This window comes from Cetorhinus maximus, chromosome 1, assembly GCF_964194155.1.
Source record: "Cetorhinus maximus chromosome 1, sCetMax3.hap1.1, whole genome shotgun sequence".
Lineage (NCBI taxonomy): Eukaryota > Metazoa > Chordata > Chondrichthyes > Lamniformes > Cetorhinidae > Cetorhinus > Cetorhinus maximus.
The window spans coordinates 146,771,451-146,783,893 of NC_135879.1; the positions used below are offsets into that span (position 1 = coordinate 146,771,451).

General features: G+C 37.9%; 1 protein-coding gene across 7 annotated transcripts in view; it reads left to right on the top strand.

The window, feature by feature from the left end:
- Positions 1-10,543, top strand: part of exoc1 (exocyst complex component 1) — a 105,003-nt gene extending 94,460 nt beyond the window's left edge. For all 7 annotated transcript variants that reach the window (XM_078548018.1, XM_078548035.1, XM_078548045.1 and 4 more), the window contains 4 exons: positions 1,514-1,697; positions 1,796-1,995; positions 3,047-3,241; positions 7,326-10,543. In XM_078548018.1, the coding sequence (XP_078404144.1) occupies positions 1,514-1,697; positions 1,796-1,995; positions 3,047-3,241; positions 7,326-7,478 (732 nt within the window). In that variant the 3' untranslated portion in view covers positions 7,479-10,543. The remainder of the gene's footprint in view (positions 1-1,513; positions 1,698-1,795; positions 1,996-3,046; positions 3,242-7,325) is intronic.
- Positions 10,544-12,443: the final 1,900 nt, after the last annotated feature.

Genomic DNA, 12,443 nt, shown 5'->3' on the forward strand with positions numbered 1-12,443 from the left:
CCCTGGAATGCTGGCTATTTGAGAGTTGAGAAAACCAGACCTGATGGGGAGGAGACTTTTGACCAGCATTAGTTCGATGGTCCTCCCATTGAAATCGGAGGATGCGGCAGAGGCATAGCTGATGGAATTTCTCTAGAGCTGTTATATGTCACTGACAAACAGCCCAGATCTCACTGCAGTACAGGAGTGTAGTAACAACCCCTGCACTGTACTTTGTTGACTTGCGGGAGTCTTTGTTGTCAAACACTCACCGCCGTAGACTGTAGAAGGCTAAGTTAATGTAGTTGATTCAGTGTTGGATGTCCTCATCAACGGTGGCCTTTTGAGAGAGGTGGCTGCCAAGGTATGGAAGGTGCTCAACATATTCCAGTCTCTCCTACAACCTATTTGGGAGGTGGAATATTTGGCTGACAAGGTGTGGGTTGATATGAGCTTTGTTTCAGCAATGTTCAAGGACAAGCTGAGTCTCTTGTGTGCAGAATTGAAGAGATTGAGAGTGGCTTGCAAATCTGGTGCAGAGTAGGCATTGATACTGCAGTCATCCGCAAGCTGTAGATCATGTACGTCTATGGTGGTCAGTTTAGTTTTGGTATGAAGATGACTGAGCTTAAAGAGTTTTCCATCTAGGTGGTATTTAATACACAAACCAGAGGGCTGTTAATCTTTGGTGAGGTGAATAAACACTGTCAGGTAACTCGTTAATAGCATGGGGGTTATCTCACATTGATCTGGATTTTGAAGGTGCGTGTTTCAGATCTCCCACTCAAGACAGTTGCAGTCATATCATCATGAAGCAGTTTGCAGTATTGTGATGAAGTCTGTTGGACATCAAAATCTTTGGAGCACAATCCACAAAGCCTCGCAATTTCCTGAGTCAAATTCTATGGTCAGGTCGATGAATGCAATGAAGAGTTGCTGGTGTTGTTTTTGACAAGCTGGTGGGCTTTTGCTCACATCATAATGCCATGCACTCATCCTATGGATTTTGGAGGAAAAACTACCACCACCACCACCACCACCCCCCCCCCCCCCCCCCCCCTTCCACTCCCCGACTAACAAAGTTGATTTTGAGTATCGTTGAAAAAAGAGATGTGCAGTATAAATCGTTGTTCCCTTTATTGTTGGTTTATCTTGTGAGCTGTCCTGATGAGTACAAGATGAAAAGCTTCAATAGTATGTCCCTTTTTTTAGCAATACTTGAGTTCTGTACTACCAAATGATTATTTAAAATTGATTTTGTGGCTGATGAATTAGGGGCAAGTTACAGAGCTTATTAAATTGCACATAATATACATTACTCAAGTTTCTGTGAGTTTCTTATGAAATTTTGTTTTACCTCAAAATGTCTGATCTGGTCTGGTCATTGCGATGGATAAGGGGACTTAGATGATTGTACAGTATTTATAATATACATTAGCAATGGTTAAAGGTTGTAGACTTCAGTCTGATGCCCAAATTTCAGATATATAAAGACACAAAGCTGAAATAGTTTGCCAATTGTATGTTCTTTCAGTTGAATCAAGTTAAGCAGATGGAAGAAGTGAAGATATCAAAGAAGAGTAAAGTTGGAATTCTACCATTTGTTAGTGGGTTTGAAGAATTTGCAGAACTGGCAGAGTCCATCTTCAGAAATGCTGAGCGCAGGGGGGACTTGGACAAAGCCTACACTAAACTAATTCGGGCTGTTTACAACAATGGTGAGAGGCTGTTCAAATGTGAAGTGATTACACAATCTAATATCTGTATTTGTGACAGTGCTCCTTATATGATAATTTATCATATATTCCATCCTCAGTGGAAAAAGTGGCTAATGAAAGTCAGAAGACTCCACGAGATGTTGTGATGATGGAAAATTTTCACCACATTTTTTCAACACTCTCTCGTCTTAAAATTGCATGCCTTGAAACAGAAAGAAGAGAAGCCAAGCATAAATATACAGAGCACCTGCAATCGTATGTAATATACTCTCTGGGACAACCTCTTGAGAAACTTAATGTGAGTTTTCTTTATTCCACTTAAATAGAAAATTTCAAGATTGCCCTTAATCTGAGGTTTCCAAGAGTTCTTCAGATAGTGTAGTTTTCGGTAGAACAAAAGATGAGTAATGTTTTGCTCAAACATTAACCTTGGGCTGGATACAATAATGTTAAATCATCTATGTTGATGTTTTTTTTTCCTGTTCCTGGCATTACTTAAAGGATTGCTGGAAATGTCGATAATATGGGACTTTCACAGTTATAAGGAACCACATGATTCTTTGGCTCATGAAGAAGCTTGCTATTCAGTTAAAAGTAAATTAATGTTAAACCGGAACGTTAGAAAACTATTAGTGATAACTACAAACATGGAGCACCATGCTTTTTCAAAAAATATATAAAGGCAAAATGACTCTTTGAAATATTTCTCTCTAAAGAAACAGTGCAAAGCTTTATAACCTCCAGCTGATTTTTAAAGTAAAACATTGCGTAAGTGACTTCATTATGCAAAGTAATTTCAATTTCCATTGTTATTGTTTGCCATGGCATAACTGTTCAGACCAGGTAAGAATACAAATAACACCACTGGGAATATATATTTTTTGAAGAGATTGAAAAAAGTTATATCATTGGAAATGATGAACAAAACTAAAGTTGAGTTCTTCTAAATTTTTCATATTTATATAGTTGGAACTCCTAATATGACAATATGTTGGAATATTAATGAAATTTGCATTCAGTGGAAAATTTAGTGTAGGTAAAGTCTAAAATATAAATAGTATTTTACATAGACATGTTTGAAATCTGACTGGAATTAAAAGAAATTGTGGGCAATCAGTCATATTTTTGTGAACATGTTCTAGGAGAGCAAATCACAACAAAAATGCTAGCCCAGAAAAACTAGAGTGAGCTACTAGTCTGATGATAATGCTAGTTTGCTGAGATGTGCTTACTGAAATCGCATTTACTGTGGATTAAATTTGTCATGAAAAGTCCTTTGGAACATTGAGTAAACTAAAGCTTTTTAATCTGTGGTGGTGTTATTGTTAATTAGTTTATTGTGAATGCAGCATTTCTTTGAAGGAATTGAAGCTCGTGTGGCTCAGGGTATCAGGGAAGAGGAAGTGAGCTATCAACTAGCCTTTAACAAGCAAGAACTGCGAAAGGTAATTAAAGAATATCCTGGAAAGGAAGTGAAAAAAGGACTGGACAACCTGTACAAAAAAGTCGACAAACATCTCTGTGAGGAGGAAAACTTGCTGCAGGTGGGTGTCAATGGAATGTCTAAAATTAAATTCTGGTTCAACTTAACATTTTTAAAATTAATTCACGGATGTAGGCGTTGCTGACTAGGCTGGCATTTACTGGTAATTTCTAAACGCCTTTGAAGGTGACAGTCAGCCGCCCCCTTGAAACTCTGCCATCCATGTGATGAAGGTACTTTCATAGTAATTTTAGTTAGGGAGTTCCAAGACTTGACCTAGCAACAAGTGACTATATGCTTCCAAGGACTTGGAGGGGTTATTTAAGATGGTGGTGTTCTCATGTGGCTGCTGTCCTTGGCCTTCTAGATAGTGAAGGTCATGGATTTAGGAAGTGCTGTCAAAGAAGCCTTTTCAAGTTGCTGTTGTGCATCTTGTAGATGGTATACACTGCAGCTACAGTAGTGGAGAGAGTTTAAGGACGGGGTGCCTATCAAATGGGCTTTTTTGTCCTGAATGGTGTTAACCTTCTTGTGTTATCAGAGCTGCACTGACTGAGGCAAGTGGAGAGTATCCATTGGACTCCAGGTTTGTGGTTTACAGATGGTGGAAAGGCTTTGGAGAGTAAGGTGTTGAGTCACTCATCACAGAATACCCCGCTTTTGTCTCCACAATATTTATGTGTCTGGCCCAGTTAAGTTCCTACTCAATGGTGATATGTTGGTCATGGGGGATTCCATGATGGTAATGCAGTTGGCTGTCAAAGAGAAGAGGTTAGACTTTCTCTTTTTGGAGCTGGTGATTGCCTGGCACTTGTGGCATGAAAGTTATTTACCACTTACCAACAGAAAAGTAAAAGTATTTGTTGATGCACAAAGTGGTCATAAACTATGTAAAAGTTGGAAATATGGTGAGAATGAAACTCTCTAGTAAGTCGTGGGTGAGTAGTCTCAAACTGAAATTTCGTTAAACTTTTTGAATTTAACTTAGAACTTTAAAAACCTGTAAAAGTAACTGCAAGTTAGTTGTCACTTAACTGTTAACAGTCAATCAGCTGCAAGTGATAGCTTTAATAGGGGTTAATTACTGTGAGCAGGGAATTGAGTGAGTACTTGTAGTTTAAACATGGCTTGAAAAGGCGTAGTATTTGCTGAGGCACAGAGTGGTAAGAAACGGTGTAAAAGCTGGGAATTTGGTGAAAATGGGATTTCAAAGCAGGGGAAGGAGATTTTGCTTTTTATCTTCAGTACTTGGGGTTCGTATTACAGGTAAATATTTCATGCCATTTACCTATAACTTAGATCAATTAATTATTTTAAAACATGAGCTAATTTGATTACTTAAGTAAACTTTAATTAAATAAACAAGGTTAGATAAGGGATGTCTGTGTCACAGCTAGGATAGGTGGTGTGCTGCAGCTACACCATGTGGGTGTTTGTGGAGTGCATTGTGATCCCAGAGAAACACATCTGCAGTGTCTGCATCTCGAGGAACTTTAGCTCAGAGTTGTTGAGCTGCAATCAGAGGTGAAAACATTGTAGGGCATCAGGGAGGGGAAGAGTTACCTGGACATTTGACGCCTTAAGTTAGAAATTGGTACAGGTCCAGTTAATTTTTAAAAATTCTATTATGGAATGTGAGCATCGCTGGCAAGGCCAGAATTTGTTGCCCACCCCTAATTACCCTTGAGAAGGTGTTGATGAGCTGCCGCCTTGAACCATTGCAGTCCATCTGGTGTAGATACATCCGCACTACTGTTACGATCATGGACAAGATAGTGTAAGTTAGACATATAAGGGCATTGCTGTAGGATCCTCAGTCTTCATCTTTATCCAAGAGTTAACAAGGTTCTTGCTGCAATTTGGATTGTGTGCTGGATGGATGAGCAAACTGATCATGGCTATTCAAGTGGGGGGAGTGAAAAAGAATGCGTTAATGATGGAGGACAGTATAGTCGGGGATAAATACTATTATCTGCAACCAAGACCAGGAGTTACAAAGGTTGTGTTGCCTGCCCAGTTCCTCACAGCTGGAGAAGAACTTGGATGAGGATGATCCAGTTGTTGTAGTCCACATAGGAACCAATGGCATAAGTAGAATGAGGATCTTCTGATGGAGTCTGTGGAACTAGGGTCCAAATTAATAAGCAGATTATTACTGAAAAAAGATACATGGTATTGAAGATATTCATCCTGCACTTATCAGGAATGCAAGAATGCCAAATTTTGAAGGGAACAACAATTTTTATTGCATGAGAAAAAGGGTGCTGTTTGGCTGGCAGATCAGCTTTGATTGGTCCAAACAATGGCAAATGCTCCAGGGAGCTATAGTCCCCCAGTGCTGCCAATCGCAGAACTACATCTCATGTGAGACATTATGTTCTGAGTTTTGCAAGCATGGGTTGGTTGATTACGGTCGGTACTCTGCCTATTGTGAACAGCCGAAGGAACGTGTTGTTTGATGTGATCTGCCAGTCATTGGGATGTACAGCCTACGTACCAGGCATCGCACTGCCATTGAAATTCATATACCGCATTACTTATTTGTCGGGTAGACAGAACATCTTTTTGGCTTGATGGCAGCATCCTGTTCGTTGAAAACGTCACTCGTGTTGCCACTACTTTATAGCAGCATGTAATGGCTTGCTTCACCTGTTGCTCAAATTTTTGAGATACTTTACCCCTCCAGGGTAATTTGAGGTAGACTTGGCACTTTTCAGGTCTGAAGGTGGCAGCTTTCGGCCAATTTGGGAGTATACATGTGTTGTGGGTCAGGAGCTACTAGGAGTCCAGAGTGAACTGAAGTCAGAAAGTCTTTATTACAAGTATTACAAGCCTAATGCAGGGCAAAGCCCTCAATGAACAGAAGACTCTTAGAAATTCTAGTTACAGAAGTATCCAGAATATAACAGTTTTAGGAGACAGTGCCCCCTTTGTGTCTTTGTAAAGTCACATTTGCGTCTTTTGTGTTATCACATTTATCTCATTTCTCCCAGCCAACACATTTGTGCCCCTTTGAATACCCATATTTGATGTCTCTTTGAATAATCACGTTCGTCTCAACACTCCCAATTAACAAATGTGTGCCTCTTTATCTAACCACACTCTTGTCTCTTTACTTGATCACATCCAGAAGGGAAAAACAATTTTAGCATAATGAACTTGCGTAACCCTTCTCGAGTAACCCTTTACAACATATGAGTTCTAGTAACCCTTTACTTCCTACACCACATCAGTGAGCAATGAGCTGATTGAGGTAGCCATTAGCCCGCAGGATAGCTTTTTGCACCCTATTTTGGTGTCAAGCCAACGAGGTGAAGTCTAACAATAATGTCTAACATTAGATGTGATTCCACGATTGGATAGCACATGCTGAACAATCCCCAGTGTGCTAAGAATTACACTAACACCCAATTTAAGATTATCAGTCGAGCTCGCAATGTGGCTCACTTACGCTTGCCAGAAGTTACATATGCAGGGAACTGTCCTGTGCAGGAAAAAGAAATATGTCCGGACATTGCACCTTTTTTGAATAAACAAAAGCATGGGGGAGAATAGTTCTTTCATGCATTTGCTATCGCAACATCTTGACCCATCAGAGTCAATCTGCCAACCAATCAGCATACCTTTCCTCAGTTGTTATTTCCTTTGAAATTTGGCATTCTTATGTCTGTCCTGATGAGTGCAATACAAAAAGCTTTGGCAGCTTGTCTCTTTTTTCAGCAATATTCAAGTTCTGTACTACCAAGCGACTATTAATAAGCAGATTCTCAAAGATGATGTCTGGATTGCTACCTGGGCCACACGAAAATTGGAATTGGGTCAAACAGTTCACAGAGTTGAATGCATAAATGAAAGAGTGGTGTGGATTTTTGATTCATGGGGTATTGGCATCTTGGAGAGATTATTTTTGTGTTTTATTCTTCCCTCAGTCTAGTGTATATGGGGAGATGGGGGTGAGTGGATGAAGAGAAAATAACCAAAGGAGCTTTCTTTATATTATAAAACTATAAACCAAATACAATATTTATAAAAATTGTATTTTAGAATATGGAGAATAGTTTTGCCAGTAATATATTGGTGATACATTGGATTTCAGCTTGTGCAATTTTTTTTCTGATTGTTAATTCTGACATTTCTTTTCTCAGGTTATGTGGCATTCCATGCAGGATGAGTTCATACGTCAGTATAAGCACTTTGAGGGTCTGATAGCTCGCTGTTATCCTGGCTCTGGAATTACTATGGAGTTCACCATTCAGGACATATTAGAGTATTTCTCTAGTATTGCTCAATCTCACTAAAAAATAATGTAGTCTGAACAGTAACAAGGGATCAGGCACCGTTTTACGTGTGTCTGGTGCAATTTTCACAAAATGTCCGTTGTTAAATCCTGTAAAAGCTCCTTGTGGAAGAACTTGACATTTAATGCTGGCTTCATATTATTTGTATATAGAAAAATAGATACTCACCTAAGCAGGCCAAAGCTAAAAAGCAGTTAGTTCTTCTGACACTGCCTTTTAACTAACTTACATGTACACCTAACAGTGCGTTCAATTAAGGATGCAAATGCATGATACTGTGACTTGTTACTTCATATGATGGAAGAATTTCAGGTTAGAAAAATTTTGATGCAACATACTTGCAATTTTGTACTTGTAGCTATATAGATTGGTAGTATTCTTTTAAAAAATACAGCTTTTTGGCTCTATCTTAACATCTAGCAGCATCTTGGTGTGAAATATTTAATCACAATTTCTGAGGTATGGGAGATCTATGTTGATGTTTGTTTTGTGGTAAAGTTTTGTGGACGGGTTCATAGATGTTGAAAAATTATTGAGCTTTATGGTGTTTCCAAAGGAAGCTTTCTTTTTTCCAAAGTAAACTACTACAATTCATAACTTAACCATCTCTTGTAATGAAAATGGTTACCATATTCCAGAATAATATAAAATCTCTGCTGATCTACTTATATTTACCATTCAGAATATAAAGTCTACGATGAATTCAAAATTGCTTAATTCAAATTATCACAACATTAACTTATATTGTTTGCACTTTGTTGTGCAATTTCCATTGATTAATTCAAATTTTGGATGATTCATTTTTTGTGTATTGAAACTATTTTGAATTATCAGTAAAGTGTATACTAGACCAAGATTGTTAAAGTTACTCTTATATCCATCTTGGTTATTGAGTCAGTCAAGAACTGCAACCCCTTGTACTTCCATGGACTAAAAATTAATCATCATCTTTTTGATTTAATAATAGTTTGAAAGGTTGCAGTCATTACTAAATCCAGATCATGGGCATCAAGAGACAAGTTGAAGATGGGAAATTGTGAACTTTCCTCTCATTCATTAGCAGTCTCTTCATGAAAAATCTCATTGCTTCAGATAATGAATGTCACTTGTTGAAATGATATGAACTGCATTATTTCCTTTCCTGAATCAACTTTAATATTAGGTAGTGTTTTTCTTTGCTGTTCATTGTCCTGATTTGGAAGGTTATATGGGATTACAAAATACTAAACAGATGGAATAATTCATCCTGTTCTTGACTGCCAATGGAGACTTTGATTTTTCAACGAAACCAATTAATTAGACTGCAAGATAATGCCATTAATTACACTGGTCAGGCATTTTCACAACATGTCTATTCTGTGAGCTAAACTGAGCTGTAACTTTATAGTAAAAGAGTTGCTCCTATATTTTTTAATTTCTTTGGGTCAGTCATGTCGAAAACTTTAGCCTGCATTACAACATCATTTCACTTAATGTCTAGCATGTTGTTTTATTCAGCATAAAATAAAAATGTAAAAAACACATGCTAATTTACTTTTTACTCAAGTGTATGAGGAAAAAGGGATATTAACATGCACCAGTTCGGAGAGGGAAAATTGAGCATATAGAACACCAAAGGCAAATGAAAACAAGATTTTATGAAATACTCTACCTTTCTCAAGAAACATCCTTGTTGAATTGTTTAATTAGAAACACAAATACAGATTTTGGAATACTTATGGAAATTCTTCAGTAAATACGATCCACATAAAACAAATTTAGGATACGGAATGCAATCTAGAAAGGCAGAGAATTAAGGCATAGCACTCTTCCGAAAATGTGCTTTTAATTTTATACACCTGAATCCCACTAATTTGAGTAGAGCAGGACATTTATTTTACAAAACAGTGCAAGGTACTGTAGAAAATCAAAATTATTTAACACTAGAAATGCAGATAGCACTGATGTACTCACACATGATAGTCTGCAAGTTCCTTAACTTTGATCTTGATATTCCCAAAATAGAAATAAAATGAAGATACTCATTTTGACTAGCATAAATCTAACTGTTAGGTTATTTTGTGATGAATGTGGTAATATGTACATTAATTCTTTATTAAACACTAATCATGACTGTATAAAATTTACTGAAAATGTTCTTATGCATTATTGTGAAAGGGGGAATTAGGCTTTAAAATACCTACATATATTAACTACAGTAGTGCATAATTCAATGTTAAAATTGCACTAAAAAAGGTAGTTCCTTAATCATAACAAACTGACTGAAATGATAATTCATGTAGCAGGCAATATTCAGTATTTCAGTACATTTATTATAATTGAGCAACTGCCTTTTTAATGCAGAAATTATAACAAACTTGTCTCCTAAATCTTAAACTCAATTCCTAAATGATGGAATTTTATTTCAGTATCATAATGTGTCTTTGGAGGGTCTAACAGATGACAGGGAGATATTTCAGTACAGGACATGCTGATGAAGTCTGAAGTGATTTTTTATCGCATTAACTTAAATAACTTGACATGCATTTTGTATGCAGGTAGCACTTTTGTTTCACAAGCATTTGAATGAAACTGCATGGTTATTAAGTGTTAGTAAAGGAAGATTTATATATTTAAATTAGCTCCTATCTGTTCGAGAATGTATTGACACCATATACCTTTCTGAAAATTTCCATGTTCATTTGCATTATGACTATAGAAGTATTTAAGCTTATTAACATTAAAAGGAATATCAGCATATTTACATTCACTAAGGGTGTTTGGATCTGTTACTTCACGTACCTACTGATAATGTTGAGTATGCTTAAAGGCATAAAACATATTTTAAATTTTGTATTCAGTATTACTCTGGAAAATTACTGTTGGTGCAGAATCCTTGTTTGAGCTCTAGAGATTGCTATTGATATTTTACTTTCTGAGTTGGATCACGTTGTCAATGTCTACAACAGGAACATGTCAATTTGCTTTGTAAACAGTAATATTCTGTGAAGCAACTGATGAAGTGTTGATCTCATAACAATGTATCGTTGCATTAAAAACACTATCAATAAAAGAAAGTAAACTTCCTACTCATGTAATCTTTAACCTGTGCTTTGCTCCATAGTTTTGAATGCACCAGTGCATAAGAGACACATAATTGAAATAGAAAATTCTGGAAATATTCAGCAGGACACCAGCATCTGTGGAAAGAACACAGATAAGTTAACTGTTCAGATATAGCACCTTGTCAGAACTGAAATATCCAATTATCCAGTCTCTCATCAGATGCTGACTGATCTTGAGCTTTTCCAGAATTGTCTCCTTGTTTCCAATTTGCAGTTAATTGCTTTGAGTTTGGACATAAATATTTCTTCTGCTTACTAATGCTCGCTGGTGTTTTGATATTCATTGTGCAGAGTTAAGTGTTGACACTTCCGGACAATTACGTACCTGTTCCAGCTTATGATAATTAATAGTATTGAAGCAATAGTATTCTCCAACTAAATAAAAGCTTAGGGTACAGTCATTCCCTGGTTCATTCCCCAGGGCAAGGCCTTGACCAACCAGAGTCAACCTGCCCGGTTTGAATTTGAACAAAGCTGGACAGTTAACTGTTCCATGCTGCATTCTCCATGGCAATGCCTCCACCAATTACAGTTCTCTTCTCATGCAGTATAAATTGTTATTCCCCCATTACTATTGGTGATTTCTTGCAAGCTATCCTGATGATTGCAAGACGCTATCAAATCTTTTCATGTCTCTTTTTTTCAGTAGTACTCATGTTCTGTACTACCAAATGACTATGGGTTTACATTTGCAGAGAAACCACAACCCCAACATGATTTAAACCCACAACCTTCTGATTTGGAGACTGACACACAACAATTGAGCCACAAATTCCAGGAGACCGTTTCCTGCATTTAATTACTTTAATATTCAAAACACACTTGTAGTTGTAACTGCAGTTAAATATAATGGCCCAGATTTGGGGGGTACCCCAAAGATGCACTGGGGAATCCCTCTGGGAAGTTCCCAGGTAAGGGTTTGCATAGCAATTGCCCAGAAATGCACACTTTCTCTGGACAATTGTGCTGTGCTAGGAACTATCCAAAAATGTGGTTTAAATCACAAACTTCAGGTGGTTCCAAAAGGGTTACACCAATAGTTACCCAGAAAAAGTTAGAAGAATTAACACCTCTTCTAACTTCTGAGTACTATTGTAAAGATCCAGACTGACCCCAGGGGGCTCCCCCCCCATGGGACTCTTTCTCCCCCCCCCTCCAGCAACCTCTGACACCCCCAACCAATCCTCCCATCCCCTGCGCCCCCCCGACCTCCAACACTAGTCGGAAGTTATGACCCCATGAATAATTACTGTTAAGAATTTGAGACAGGTGCTTTCAATAAATCTTGAAATGAACCACCTACCACTTTTAATACATGCACGCAAAGAGCAAAGACCCGGTACAGTATTACACAAAGGTGTGTAATGGTTATGTTACTGGAATAGTGATCCAAAGGTCTGGACGAATAACTCTGGGAACATGAGTTCAAATGCCATCATAACAGTTTGAGAATTTGAATTCAGTTTAAAAATCTGGAAATAAAAAGCTGGCAAAAGTGACCAAGAACTGTTGGACATTAATGTTCTTTAGGGAAGGAAACATTCTTTACCCAGCTGGGCCTATGATTCAAGTTCCACACAAACGTGCATCACTCTTAACAGTCCTTTTAAAGCAGCCTACCTAAGCCTCTAAGTTGTTTTAAATTGCTAGTAAGAAAAACATGGGGCAGGATGTTACCGTCAGCGAGCGGGGGTGGGGCCCGCTCGCCGACACGTAAAATGACGCATGATGATGTCGGGCAGAACTCCCGATGGCACCCCACTCCATTTAAATTTTCAGGAAGGCGGGGGCTCAGCAAAATCAGCTGCATGCCTGCCAACCTGTCAATGGCCAATTGAGGCCATTAACAGATCAATTAAAG